The sequence below is a fragment of the Idiotropiscis lumnitzeri genome, chromosome 15 (assembly GCF_059441095.1).
Source record: "Idiotropiscis lumnitzeri isolate Australia: NSW breed Sydney's pygmy pipehorse chromosome 15, RoL_Ilum_1.0, whole genome shotgun sequence".
Taxonomy (NCBI): Eukaryota; Metazoa; Chordata; class Actinopteri; order Syngnathiformes; family Syngnathidae; genus Idiotropiscis; species Idiotropiscis lumnitzeri.
Genome location: NC_142405.1, coordinates 10,121,398 through 10,137,046, shown reverse-complemented (window position 1 = coordinate 10,137,046; position 15,649 = coordinate 10,121,398). Strand labels below are relative to the sequence as shown.

Here is a 15,649-nt window from a genome sequence, read left to right as displayed (position 1 = left end):
ACTTTAACAGCGAGATCAATTCAATTAGATTGTCTAAAATGGAGCCAGTATTACGGGCTCCTTGTGTGGGGCTACAACATCACAGAGAGGTTGTGGACTGAATGAGGGCTCAGACAAGCTGCATTACTGAGCCCAGTGTTCAGGAGGAAGGAGCGAAGCCATTAGCACAATGCAATTACAGTGATGACAGGATTCATTGTGGGGCGTAGAGGTGCAAAAGAAATACCAGAGCATGAGACTATATGGAATTATAAAGACCTTCATCATAGCCACCCCGATCATGTTATAAATGTTTAAAATTTGGGATTTTTTTATGCTGTCTTCACAGGCAATAACATGACAAACCAAAGACTGCATTTCATGGTGGACAACAAAAATCTGAGATTGTTATAGGGTTGTCTCGCTACTACATTTTCTACTTCTGATCCGACGCGATATTGCGGCCAAGACTAATGTCGGATTCCGATATCTTCTGATGCGATATGAGCAGGAATGTTACATGCTGTAATTGATTTTTTTACTATAAATGGTTAGCACGATCACAGTGCAGAGGTCATGAGTTCGATTCCGGCTCCGGCCATCCTGTGTGGAGTTTGCATGTTCTCCCCGTGCCTGCGTGGGTTTCCTCCCGGTACTCCGGTTTCCTCCCACATTCCAAGAACATGCATGGCAGGTTGATTGGATACTCAAAATTGCCCCTAGGTATGAGTGTAAGTGTGAATGGTTGTTTGTGTTTGTGTGCCCTGCGATTGGCTGGCAACCAGTTCAGGGTGTGCCCCGCCTCCTGCCGGAAGATAGCTGGGATAGGCTCCAGCACCCCCCCGTGACCCTAGTGAGGAGAAGCGGTACAGATAATGGATGGATGCTATTAACTGTGACAAGGCTGAAATTGTGAGGATTTGAACAATTTTGAATTAAAAAATGATTCATCCAATATCAAAATAGTATATATCAAGTAGTGTATTAACTGCTGCAGCTCTAGTTGTGATGCGTGACACTAACCATAGCCCTCTGGGAGGTCTGGAGGTGTGTGCAGGTGTGTTCTGCTCATGTAGTTGCGGTGCCTCTGGGAGCGAACGCGCCTCTCCTGGGCACGCTGGTCATCGTCATTTGGGGGCAGTGCTGTGGTAGGCGTGGCACCGTTTGTGCTAATGGGAGTGTTCTCATCCACGATGCAGCTAAGTGGCCGTCCGGGGCTTGAGTACTCTGATGCAGGTCTGAGAAGAAAAGTAAGCTCAATAAGTCCATGGTAGTTTATGTTCACGGTTCTCCTGGATGAATATTCTGGGATGTTTTGTTGAGTTTCTGCAGTGGACTCACCTGGTCGGCCTCTCCCACTGCGTGGTGCGTGTGATGTGGTTCAAATACTGGATTCGTCCAGATGCAGTTCTCCTCTCCTCCCAGCTGGCATTAGAAATATACACATGCACAGCAGTGAGTGGACATAGCTATGTGGCCACAGGACTGTTCAGCGGCGATCTGCCTCGCGGCGCTGTCTGAATTTCCATACTTCATATAGCAGAATGTATTGTCTAAAAAGCCCCCCCTCAGAAGATTAGAGATTTCCCCCAACAGACTCACCCGTCTGGTAGATCATTGTCAAACAGTCGACTGCAGTCTACCACTGGGCCTCCTGTGCCTATCCGGTCTCGGGACTGCAAGCTTACTGAAGCAACACATGGTAGACAGATGCAAACACTGGAATTACTAGAGAATAGATTATAGAGCAAGCCTAGTTCCGTTATATTGGCACAGAATCGAGCCATATATTTTGTGTATGGTCTGGCGTTGTAACCCGACACCACATTTTATACGATGACTGTAAGATACAGGGAATGTCTATGAGAAACAACAACGTGGAATGTACTAGCCAATAATAATGGTTCATGTATTTTTTATGTTTGTTGTTCTTTTTAATAGCCTGTTATTTCCTGTTCAAGAGATTATTGTTTGGGGTGTGACGCGATTATTGTTTGCGTGGCCTTGTGAACTTACCCACGATCTGGCCTCTGACTGTGTCACTGTCATTTGGACTTAGTTTGTTCAAGTCGAGTCTCTGGTCTGTGGAGGGGACAGAGATGCAAAAAAAAATTTTTTAAAGTGGAGAGACAAACAGGAAATCAGAACAGTGATGGAAGATCAGATGGGAGGAGAGACGCTTCATCGGTTTCATACAGCTACGTGTAAACAATAATAAATGAACAAGTGGGACACATTCCCCTCACTGGGGAAGCCGTATGCTTCGGCATCATCTCCCTCTAGCTCAGTTACAGGCTCATATGCTTATCCATCGCTCCGTCTGTCTTCAAGCCACATATTGAGGGTGTCCCGAAACAAATGCTCCGATAGCGACAGGCTGTAAAAACTGACCGAGCATCCGTAGAGAGCAGGCTTCAGTTCAAATGCTAAGGTCAAACAACATTTGACAAATGTCAGTTTAAAAAAAAAAAAAAAAAGCCTGCACTCGTCCGCTCCGTCTTCGAATGGACATGAACCAGTCTGGAAACTCTTTGTATGAAATTCTTAAAGACTGGAATTTGAGCGAGAGCGAGACAGAGAGAAACACGCACATCAGTGAGGAAAGAAACAAACAAACAAAAAGTCCATGTTGCCGGCAGACATGAAAACGGCCACTATCTCTTCTCTGTTGTCTGGGTGTCATGCAGATCAGCCCAGGATGTCTGTCTAGACTAAACAGCGACCAAAACAGGCAATGGTCAAAACATTACAAGGCTGGCGGGAGGTCAGCAGCCACAGAGAGACAAACACAAAACACACATAGATGTCTCCAGGAATGTGCTCGCTCGCATTGGTGCATTTCATTTAAGCACATGGCCAGCCTCACAAACAAAGATGAGTAATTATACACAAATGCCAAAGGACGAGCCAAGACGCTATACAATTAAACTCAAATGTTAAATTAAAGCCAATGCTCGGTATCGGGCCAGCAGATGGGACAAACCTACCATTCATTTAAATGCATGCACAGCAAAAAACTGGCAAACGCGCAACAACCGAGCTAGTCTAAAGTTGCACTGTGATGCATGTCTGCATGAAATGACCGGTTGTCTGGATCAGCAGACAGATATAGAGGGAGGCGAGTTGCCAAAGTCACGCTCTTGTTGTCTCTTTCAATGTTGCCAGTCTGTGGAGGAAACTGATGGGGGGGGCACTGAGGGGTGAGGGAGAGGACGGGAGAAGGAAATGCAGAGGTAAACCACTCGCAGCTGCACAAGGTTCATGTTTCCTCCGTCATTGTAGGAAAACAACCTCTTTTTTTAGTGCAGTACCAGTGGAGTGCCGCAACATAAAAGCCAGCAGTGGGCTCTATGGGAAGAGCTTCAGCGTAAATGACAGCAAGAAGGAATATTAATTTGACTGTGCCTGTTGTTGTAAACTTGAGTTGCTGCTTTATGTGTTTAAGAAATTCCCATACAAAACTTTATTGTCATTGCACAGGGTACAATAAAAATGAGCTAAGTAGCAGTTGTTGGAAGGTAGATAAATTAGCGTAACTTCAATGCTCTTTCCGTTAGCCTTTTTATGGAATTATACATTAGCATGAAGCTAGCAAGCTTTTGTTAGGCAAGGCCAAGGCCAGTTTTTCTGCAAAGCACAATTCTAACACAAAACAATGCAACACACAGCGACACAAAATAATTCCATCAAACAGAAATATAGTCATAAATTCATTTAAAAGCAAAATCACTTTCAGTAACATCGTCATAGAAGAGACATGTCTCACATCTTCTGGAAGATTGTTCCAGATTTTAGCAGCATAAAACTGAAATGTTAAATAAAATTGCATGGTTTGATTGAACATTTGGGTGTTTACAATATTCATTGTTCAACACTTTTACAGCAAACTTCACGAATTGGGAGTGACAAACAGCTTGACGCAAGCCTACATTGCATCCTATTTGGAGAACTTTTTATTTCCTCCAAGTGATTTTAGTGACAGGCTCCCATTTCTCTTTCGAGCAGGCACCAAGCAAAAACTATGTAAAAATGTTAATGGTTCCCGTATAACACAGATCTAAAACATGCCCACCACAATAAAGGGGGGTTCAATATTATTTAAAGTTGTAACTCAGCCCCATTTTAGGGACACAGTGGATGCGTTGGTATGCCCAGCAATGAGAAAAGATCCCACTGAGTTCCATCGATGCATGTTGAAGCAAACTGAACCCAGAGTTGCCTTTTGGTCGGAGTATCAGGATTAAGATTATTTATTATTCTTCCAAAGCAGCATCAGCTTTCATTGTGTGAGTGGATGACAAGTACATTCAGGATGAGTTCTAAATAAATGCAGGCCCTTGATACCAAACCTATAATGTAGTTCCATTACAGAGGCATTGCTTAAATCTTAATTTATCCAGTTCGCTTCTTCGGACCGGCCATATTTAGTGTAATGACAGGGTGATGTGGTTTGAAGGTTGACCCCACTTACACCCGAGTCTGGCTTGTGTCTGACCTAATGAGTTTGACACGACACCACCCAATGTAGCATTTAACCTCTGGTTGTTATTTTAGTTTAGTTGTAATGACAACTACGTCCTTAACCGCTACAGACTTGTTTTAACACCGCACTCACGCAGCACTGATTAGCTAATAATGGAGAACATTCAAGTGGTTAGGGTGCAAGCAGGAATTTGCAGTGAAGAACGAAGGAATGGCATTGCCAAAAATATTTGGTGTTTTGCACATACAGTGCATGTGGCTACTGCTCATCTTTGCACAATTTTTTGTTCCTTGGCAATTCAGATAATAGAGTGGCAATTGACATTTTTCGCAAAGTTTTCCACTAAACTAAAATGATTTAATCCCAACATCGTTCCCATAAAGATGTCCTAGTTTGAAATGAGAAAATGATAACATACATGATTGCAATGTATTTTTAAAATGTCACAGTGCAAAGCAAGGTTGAGCATCACTTACAGCCTGTGTCTTTAAGGCGGTTGATAGCATTGGACAAAAGGCGAATGCATCCCAGGAAGCCAGCCCCTTGTTTCTTATGAATCTTCTTGTGGTTCCACACACTGATCGTGATAGAATCGGATTTCCCGATGTATCTGGGGTGAAAATACAAATACAGGAAATATATTCACGACACTCTCACATGGACACAAGAATGTGTTTTCGCAATATATATATATATATTTATTTTTTAAGAAAGAAATTGTAATTTTTAGCTACCCTGCTGCCAATTTAAATGTTCTCTCCTTGTTAATATTATCAGGTGAAGATATGAATATGACAAAAACGTGACCACATGTTTTGACACATGTTCTCGGGTGGACTCGCTCCTTCTAAATAAAACTCTGGAGAACTGACAGAAGGGGATCCCACTGTAATTATCATAGCAGTTACCAAAAGGGATATGAAACAATGGTCTGTGAGTAAGACGTCTGGACATTTTGAGTCAATGCCAAATGCCTGTCTGGGGTGCGATGTGAGAGTGCGGCTAGGTCAGACAGACGTGGCGGGAGGGAAGTACTGTAAAGTCTCGGTCATCTGCAACACCCGCCGTGTAACAAAATTAATTAGTCTTTTAATACGACTCATGTCCGATAAACACAGTTATGCACACAAACACACAATCAGAGAGACCAACAACTAAGGCAGCAAACATACTTTATGTCCTATATGTGGTTATGATGTCTACTGATGAATCGTTTCTGGCAGTTTTTGTGACAATGCAGTTTTCCCCCCTTGGCACAATTTGTGACAGTCAAATAATATTCACAGCTTTTTTTAAGTTTTAATAATAGCAACAGTTGGTTATTATGACATCTTTTGGGCTGCATATTACATGATAATTAATGCCGCCAAAATGAATATGTATTTAAAAAGAAAAAAAGAAAAGAAATAGCTGAAATTTTTACAGTTAAATACTGCATAAATGTAGGTTGGTGACAGATTACGACTTGTTCAGGCTTCCTGATTTGAGTTACGTCGCCGCTGTCGGGACTGAATTCCGTCGCTAATTTAGCGGTCCTTGTATGCGATTAATCAGGTTTTCTGACATTTATACACATAAGACTAATAGGTGTACTTATGCTAGATAGAACTGTGCCATTAGGTTTATGACAGACTGAACGAGGACAACAGGTGGAGTATAATTTAAGGCCACAGAGCTTGTTGGCTTGATCGGTCGAATAAAACCTCGCCGCTATTAAATTGGGATTAAAGCTGAGAGTTAAGAGGGTGTATATTCAACCTAACTTTGGAGGAAACGTTCGCAGCAAATCCCAAAGGATTTATGCTAATCCCGAGTCTGTCTCCATCAAACTCCTCAAATGTAAATACATGCACACAACTCCCCCCCCCAAAATCAAACGTGACATGCACAGATAATATATCGGCAATGTAAGAAGAGAACGTGCGGTATCCCGAGCAACCGAACAAACTAAGACTCGCGCTTCTTCTGCAGTTGGCTACGCTAGCCGGTTGGATAAACATTGGAAACTTTCGCTCTCACATTCACTCAGGCGCTCTTGTCTGTATTTTTTTTCCAGGTTACTTTCACAGGACAAGCCATCTTTGGAAAAGGAGATCAGGGTAAATGTACTGGACATGCACGTGTTCCAGTCTTTGGAAGAAAATACTACCAGAGTCTATTTCTGTACATGAAAAACTGTTCCAAGGGACATTTTTAGACCGTTTGTTCGTATTGATGGGTTATGTCATAACTCTGTCTCGAAATGTGTGAGCTATTACAGCTGGTACAGTTTCAATCCTGTCATTTCTAAACGCACGGGTTAAACAGGGAAAGAAACATTGCCAAACTTCAAACACGGTCTCAAACTGTCATCTGTCATCAAATTATAGCTTCATTTGGGTGGGGGACATTGAAACACAGCATGCAACTCACAGGTCATAGTGCTGATTCCACTTGGGGTCAAGTGTGTTCCTCACAGTATCCGTCGAGTGGCATTGCCCCGAACCATCCACAACCACCTTAGCAAAAGGATCAGGGAGGCCTACAAGAAGAAGAAAAATACCACCGCATTGAGTTAACTGACGACTCCATTTGGTCAATTCGCATCGAACGCAGGGGGGGTCAAAGTCATTTTTGTGGATGGGCCACATGGTAGTTGTGGTTTCCCTCAGAGAGCCGTTATGAATGTGAACTCATAGAAATGTATGATCACTTTACGTTATCACATACACACAACAAATTGATGGAAAGCCTGTCAGTAATTGTTTAATAATTCTTCCATTTATTTTAAAAGGGGATGATTGGTATATCTCAATGTTGTTAAAAGTGAAGAAAATGCGCTAGAAATGGGAAGTTGACGCACATGATATGCCCATTGAGGGCCACATAAAATGAGGTTGTGGGCCAGATCCGGCCCCTGGGCCTTGACTTTCACACCTGTGATCTAAGGAGTGCCTATAAAAATATTTGTCTTAACAGAAAAAAAAGCCATGGTCAGCTTGTCAGAATTGTCAGGGTAAAAGCAACAATATTTATTAGGAGAACAAGAACACTGAGCTAGGTTGCCCCAGCATGGCGATGGTCATCTTGGCCGGGAGGCCAAGCAGGCGCGTTGTCATGGTGGAGCACCCACAAATAGTCATGCCAAAAATGTCGCCTCTTCTCATGCACTGAATGAAGCAAATGTCTGTTTAAACGTGCTGGTTGATCGTCTTTTGGGTTTGAGATAACTTTTGGGACACCAGTCCTGGAACCGTTCTGGCACACCTCGACCAAAGCTCTTTTACGGCAGCGAAGAATGTTAAAAACCAAGATGGTGACTTAAGCTTCTCGATAGAAAATATCTGATTCTGAAGGCCTCCAAGAAAGTGGACTGCTTTGTGTCGAATCACAAAAAAATATTTGCTTTTACTTTGGGAAACAATGATCAACATTTTTGGCTTTTTTTCTGACATGTTGTGGACCAAACCTGTAACTGAAACATCATTAATTTGTTTGTGCATTTTTTTTCCCCTGTCGATTTGAAATAATATCTTGTTTTATAATAATGGGATGGTTTTTAAAAATCTGATTCATCATCAACAAAATAACTGACTGATTAATCTATTTAAAAAATCATTAGATGCAGGCCTTTTATGAAATATATCCATCATTTTGATTTACAAAATGAATTTCAAGGGACCTGAATCATAAAATTGTCAAAGGCGTGTTGATTACCAAACAATGTTTGGTCCAGATGTAACGTCCCACAATGACTTGTTTCACACAGAAGTGGTCTTCTGCATTTGGGATGACATTTGAGGTAAAAGCGTGCACAGTGCAACACACGCATCACAATGCAAAGTGATGATGACAAATTCGTCCGTCTTATCCAAGGGCTCAGTGCTGCTCTCTACCGACTCCCACGAACGCAATGTTTGCTCAGCTCCAGAGCATCGGAATGGCAGGAATGGGCACCACAGAAACCACCTGAGTCACCACTAGACCTTTACATGCGCATTCCCCATGACAGCCTGATCCAAACACACCAAAACAAAACAGAACACATGCAAAATTTCCCAGGGAAAATTATATTTTTACCAACCCTGCCCAAGACACTAGACGCATATTCATTCTGTTTTAGTTTTATTTAAGCCACTTGCATTTATGTAAAATGAACCGTATCGAGACAGAGTCAAAAATAAAACTTGAATGTAATACTTTCTTTTGTGTTCAACATGACGGAGCAGAAATCACACTTTGTTCCAAAGGTTTCATTTTTAGCAAACCATTCACATCCGTGCAAATGGCATGCTGATGTCTCGTACCAGCTGACAGCGGGAATTTTATCAGACCAGCATGACCCACATTTGCCAATCTCAAAATACCTTTACAGTACATTCATAAACAAAAGAAAAAAATAAGATGCGTTTGGTTCATACTTACGGAAGAAGTCTTTCTTGACGAGGTTTTTGGCACAGAGGACTGAAAAGAAAAAAGGGAGAGTGGCATATTAATTACTAAAGTCAAATGTGTGGAATGACATAACTAATAATAGAGTTTTATGGTAATATTCTAACGCTGTTAACACCGTTTAGAGCACCTGTGTCAAACTCAAACTCACGATGGCAACAAGTAGAAGGCCGTTGCAAAGAAATGGAACACACAATAAACTGTATGAAGTCACAACCTGTACAATACCTTGAAAAGGCTTTTTAAACTGATGTGACGTTAAAAAAAAAAAAAAAATGTTTTGCTTGATGAAACTCATCACAGATCATCTGATGTATTGAATATGTCATCTTATTTTTCCATGCCAAAGACAAGTCTATTTTGAGAGTGCCTCACCAAGACTCTGGGCATGTTCGCATTCACACTTGTCCAAACAAACCAGACTAACAGAACGACAGTTTGTTTTCACCAAACCAAATGTGAAGTGTGAAAACAGCGTAAATGACTGCACTTCCCAAAGTACTGGCCTCCACTCTGAGTCGCAGTGCCCCAATGAATCGCAATGCATAGAAATAAATAAACACGGCACTTCCACAACGGATGCTTCTGCTAGCAGGCAGAAAATTATCTTTACTATGATATGAGATACCAGCTCATGTGCTTGGAGACATCTTTACAATAGAGCAGAGGTTCCCAACCACTTTATGGCGAAGGACCAGAGCAAACAAATAAAAACTAACAATTAAAAATACATAATATTGCTTCATATAACGATATAACGGGGAGGGGTCGGTGACTTTTCAAAATAAAATATTTACACAGGCTGGGACCTGCAAGATTTTTTTTCTTTCATCTGTGTGGCCTGCTGCGGCCCAGTTGAACGTAGCTCACGGACCAGTACCGTGTTGGGGACCTCTGCTTTAAAGCACTCGTGGCATCTGTAAAGTCTCATTTTCACAGCAGTTAGAATAGAAAGTGGTTCCGTATGCAGCGTGGAGCAAATAATATTTGAACCCAAAACATCTGAAATTAACCAATTGAAAGGGGTGGGGGTCCATTCAGAGTAATACAAACATATCACGTTAAAACGAGCCTGAATAAAGTGACATAATAATTCCACGAGTCCATTTCCGCACCTATGACGCACGCATGCAGCCGGATGTGAGGTCTAGCTCCGTGATTTGATTCAAAGTGCAGCTTTTTTTGGGTCTCGATTCATGTGCAGATGGGCGTATTCAGACTTCATTCACACAAACAGACAAGGGCACACCTATAGTGCCAGACTGCAGTCTAAGCAATGCAGTCTGCACCCGCTGCATATTTATCTACCTCTCCATCCAATTCCGCACATACTCAGACACGCACACAAGTATAGATCACCCTGTATTATTTGAGGTCAAGTCGAAACATTTTTTTAAGAACAGAAGGAAGCACACGCGGCGTCTTTTTGATGCATAAGAAGAAAAAAAAAGTGAAACACGGAGACATGCATACAGACAGCAAAGGTTAAGGTCAATAACCGTGGCTACACTGAAAGACAGGCGGAGGATATATTAACAAAAAAAGAAGAGTTAAGATAGACTCATAACCTCTTGGAGTTGAAAGAGGGGGGGGTGCAGAACATGCTCGACAGATGAGGAAGAATTTCTTTCCGCAAACATCCCTGGGAATGTGTTACGTTCCATAGAAACCCACTCATTTCTGCAACATCTGGTATACATCGCTTCCAGTCGGCCTGAACACACAGCCATGCACGTGCTCAAGCACACGGGCTTGTTCAATCCAACTCCATCTATCTAACTAATTATTAGCAGGCACAGAGAAGATTGTGGGCGTATGTCAACATGCACTACTTGGATTCTGTGAGAAGGGAGTAAAAGAGTTGTAGGTAAGGGAACAGGTGGCAGATCATACGAGCAAGCCAACTACTGTAAATTGACACCAAGCAGTATATTTTAATTTTGATCATAATAGTAAAATGTGATCTGGCTTGTGTTGCCGTGTGTCAGCCAAATGGCAACACAGTAGCTGAGTCAGCTATGTAAATTGTGACATGTCATACCAGCACATCATCAATCAACTCAACAGAGAGGAATTTAGGCACGAAAGTGAATCACGGCCATATCAATGTTCACTTTTTGCTATGGTATGCAATTTCTAAGCAATTGTAAGATTATCTGGAAAATTAATAAAAGACATTCAAATGGAGATATATTTATTTGCCCATATCGGCACACAGCGTCCTCAAACTGGCCGTTTTTGCCGGCGAAATCACAATTGTGCTTCTGACGCCACTTTGTTTCAGACCAAAATCTATGGGAAGGATTACCCTAAAACCTCACTTACTAATGTTGCAACTCAAGATGAAAATAGAGTGCTGCAAAGCACAGTTTGGATCTCAGTAAAGAACAATTATATAAAAATAGGGAGTGGAGAGAGTTGAGATGACACGTTGGCATTTGTGGTGGACCATGTTTGAATAACGAATACCGTGATAGCCCGTGAGAAACCTGAACAAGACCTAACAAAACTTAAATATGGAGACAAAAATGGCCCAAGACTCACAGCACACGATATGTCAACATCGGATGGCGTGGCCACTGGAAATATAATGTAAACATCATAAAGGATGGGCCGTGAAATTATGATTGTGGGGCTTGGGTTCTAGTAAAAATACATTTCTTTTAAACAGATCAAATGGAATGGGTTCTTTTTTGCTTTGAGGCAGACAATCCCAGCTTCATTTTTTTTTTTTTTTTTTAAATGGAAGGATCTAGTCGATGTCTACAATGTCAGGAGTAACTGTAACTGTCCCCAGGGGCATACTTGAAAGAACTCCAGGGGGGACGGGAGATTTGAAATAAAAAAAACATGTAAAAATCTTTTCAAATTAAGTATCGAATCATTAAAATGTTTCAGGAAAATATAAGGTCATATAACATTTTTTTTTAATTTGGCTGAAAAAATATTTCACTGAAAAAATGTTGAGAACCACTTGTCTAAGTCATCGGTGGAGGGAGTCGGCCCACACAATGAGCCACCACCAACGTAAACCAAGCCATGCTGGAGAAAAGCAGAACTCTTGAATAAGAGCATATGCAGTCCTCTCCGCGCCACGTTGCAGGAAGGAAACACTAAAATTATACCTATATAGGATCCTTAGGAAAACATAGTGCTGAATTACAGATGAGAACAGAAGCTGGCGAGAAAACCACCAAACTGGGCAACGCAGGAAGACAGTGGCAGCAGGGAAGCCAATTGGGAGTCTGAAACTTCAGAGCCACTAAAAAAATAAAATAAAAATGAAAAAAAAAATACAAGGACAGCAATTAGGAATTCCATTCATTAGAAAAACAGCCCTCAGACATTTGCGAAACCACCTCCACCACCAGACTCGTGAACATTCATTAGCAGCTTTGAAGTTGGCGAGACCACTCAAGTCATTTTTGTCACCGTTTCTGCAGTTTTCGCAGGACCATAGAACAGAAAAAGCAAAGTGTTTTCCATTTGCACATGGGAGCATGCTGGTTGAAGGCTCATAGTGAGGCTCTTATCCGCCGGCCAGCATCCATACGGCAAATTATTTTACTTTACTTCACCACTTGAGCATTGTTGAGCATGAAAAAAAAAAAACTGCATTAAACTTTACGTGGCAGATGAGCAATTGACCTTACAACGTAAAAAATGGCAATAAACTAAAAGAATTTGCTGAGTGAAATCTAGGAAAGATGAAAACACAGACAGTCAGCCAGTATCCATGCCTCTGCTGTGTGATTTACTGGCTGCGCATTTTTTGCCTGCAGTGAGGAGTGGGGAGGTGTTCTACTGTCCCAGACGGTAGCTAAGTTGACAAGAATTTGCCAAATTTCAGGCTATATAAAGACATGTATTATTTGATCAAACTTGTTTTTTTTTTTTTCTAATAACAACATTAATCATCATCAGAACATTGTTTTGCGGGGTATCAAGAGTGCAATTGAAATGCAAAATGGCATGAAAGCAAATCATGAAAAAAAAAAAATAAAACTGTGTTGCATGGGAAAGCCTTGAGCGTGCTCCCTCATACATCCCTTGGTAATGGAGCGTGCCATGAGTGATACGTTAAGAGCCAATCCATTAGAAAAATGTGTCTAGTTCAGTTACAGCATCAACATGTGACCAGTCTGGGCATGCAGCGCAAGAAAAACACAGCAGAGACAGAAAATGAGAGGAGACAGCGGGGAATATTTGATAAATATGCCGAAGAAAATGTGTTGTGATCAGTCAATAATGCGAACAAAATACAAATGGAATAAAAGTCATTCTTTTGGTATTTAATTTGACTTTAAATGATTGTACACATGGCGTGTATGACATGCATTTTTTGTTGCATTAAAAAATATACACCGTGGAAGTCAAAAGGCCATGACATTGCACAAATTAGAATTTAATCCAAATCTCCAGGGAGAAATGAGAATCTAAAACCGCCGTCATGCATGATGTCGCGTGTCTTTGGCTTCTTGTGTGTGATGTCGCCACAAGAGAGTACAAGTGGTGGTAAACCTTTCATGGAAATGATCATGAAGCGGGAAAGCGGTACAAGCACATCTGTCCTGGCTGCTCTATACAAAGTGGATAAATCAAGAACAGAATCTTACGGGTAAAATGAAGAATGTTTAGTCTTTACGGGAAGCAACAGTAGCATTCATTTATTTTGACATTTGAGGCTATTTACGATACAAAAATATGACTAAATTGTTATTACTGTCGTCTAATGTAACTCTATAGGCGATGATAAATGTGAAATAATCCCTAAAATATATCGGATTATATCATAAATACACGTGGCTAGTACCGCTTCTGAAAGAGCCACCATAACTTGGCTCATGGTAGCCCAAAGCATAAGGTCAGTCCATTCAACAAATAAAAATGTGAACCCGATGATCGCTAAAATTCTGAAAGAAATCTTTTAAATCACTGACTGTTTTCATTCCACTGAAGCCTTCTCTCACACAAAAACACAGACACACAGTCCGGAAGAGCATCAAATAACCCTTTCGCATCCTGGCCCATCTAAAATCCTCTGTCGTCATAGCGACGGCGAGCATTGAAGCAAAACTGAGAGAAGGGTGTCTCTGTGCAGCCTGTGTTTCTCATTCCGGTCGCACTGCAGCTCCGGCTAATGACTGGGCTTTAGGGAGGGGAAGAGGTAGCGAAACGCAGACAGGACAGACGGGATGAGCAACAGTGAGAAATTCACAATGAGAGATAAGCCAATAAAAAATGAGCATGGGAGCCATTTCCCTCTTGTAGCAAATTAAACCTGAATAAACTGATAGTGTGATTGGTAAATCAGCGCAAAGTTTTTCACTGCTGCCTGTAATTGTGTAATCCATCAATACAACACATCAATAAATCACACCGGCACTAGAATTGCGCAGAGCAATACATTGGACTACCATATATTACATCACACTGATGGAATTTTTTTATGATGGGATGTGGGAGAAGTAAAACGGGAAGAACTTGATGAAGCCTTCTTAAAATGCAGTATCATCTAACAACCACTGACAGCCTCAAACACAACAACATCCACGAGGCAAATTTATCAAAGCCTAAATCGAAATGCAATGAGCAAGTGATGTCTACGCACTTGGTGACTGTTTGGCAACATGTGGCTTGACACAAATGGACTCCTCTGGGTGGTAAGAGTAGTGTTGTGCGGGCAGACAGAGGCCTTTGGGCTGGCGTTTGAGTTCCACCTGTGGGGAGAGGATGGGCTGAGTACCCTCGCCCCACACACACACACACACACACGCACACACGCACACGGGTGCACAAAGAGCTCCACTGTGCGGGCAAATCAATGCGCTTCACCAGACGCAAGCCAAACACCTGGGAAGGGAGAGGTCATGTGACGTCTGGGGGAGGAAAGGAGCGGGCGTCGCCATGGTAACAATCAGATGGAAGGATGAAAAGTCAGCTGTACGTCTTTTATTTTCGTCATGCGAGCGGACAGACATAAAAAACGTTGAAGCATGGGAAAAAGACGAGAGCACAGTGGGGAGGAAAAGTGGGCTCAAAGTGCCTCCAGTCTCTTGCTCTGTGGTTAACCATTACACTGGAGACCGTGTGGGGGAGGAACTAGGGCGTGTGGGAACCGCGACACCCGCTTGGTAATGCTCCACCATTCGCATCAGTGTCTAAAGTTTAACAGGAGGAAAAGGGAAAGCAGTCGGCCTTTTAGACGTATCCGACATTCCTCTGTTTGCAAGGAACCATTCGTCTGCGAGACTACACAAATCTCAGGACCACAAGTTCAGGTTGAACGTCTTTTGAACTTCCTATCCTGACCAACTAGATCCTCCAGTCCAGTGTGATGACCCAACACCCCAGACAGTCTGACACATCTTTGGATAACACGACTCTCCCGCTCCTTGCACTCTTGCTACCGCTGCTTTTTTTTTTTTCTTCTGTCCGACAACCATGTTTTGACTCCAATCCTTGGACCATGCACCTTCATGCCAAGCATTGCTCACCTATAAACCAAAAAAAAAAAAAAAAAAAAAAGCTTTCCTTTCCTTTTCACACCCCTTCCCAACCCCTGCAAGGCTTTACAACAACTCAAATGAAGTGGATGGAAATGCACTTTTATTTATTATTTACGCCAGTGGTCGCCAACCTTTTTAGTGCCGCGGACCGGTTCATACAAGTTCCAAACTTTTGCAGACCGGCAAGGGGGTGGAGGATTTTGTACGACATAAGACGAGGGGTGGGCGTTTGGTGGGGGCTCACTGC

At 42.1% G+C, this 15,649-nt stretch overlaps 1 protein-coding gene across 1 annotated transcript in view; it reads right to left on the bottom strand.

The window, feature by feature from the left end:
* The window catches only part of smurf2 (SMAD specific E3 ubiquitin protein ligase 2), a 43,065-nt gene that overhangs the window by 12,826 nt on the left and 14,590 nt on the right, over positions 1–15,649 (bottom strand). Inside the window, exons 2-8 of the mRNA XM_088316907.1 lie at positions 8,867–8,905; positions 6,875–6,983; positions 4,939–5,072; positions 1,996–2,061; positions 1,582–1,666; positions 1,321–1,404; positions 1,003–1,217 (exon numbers count right to left, since the gene is read on the bottom strand). Of these exons, the coding sequence (XP_088173033.1) occupies positions 1,003–1,217; positions 1,321–1,404; positions 1,582–1,666; positions 1,996–2,061; positions 4,939–5,072; positions 6,875–6,983; positions 8,867–8,905 (732 nt within the window). The remainder of the gene's footprint in view (positions 1–1,002; positions 1,218–1,320; positions 1,405–1,581; positions 1,667–1,995; positions 2,062–4,938; positions 5,073–6,874; positions 6,984–8,866; positions 8,906–15,649) is intronic.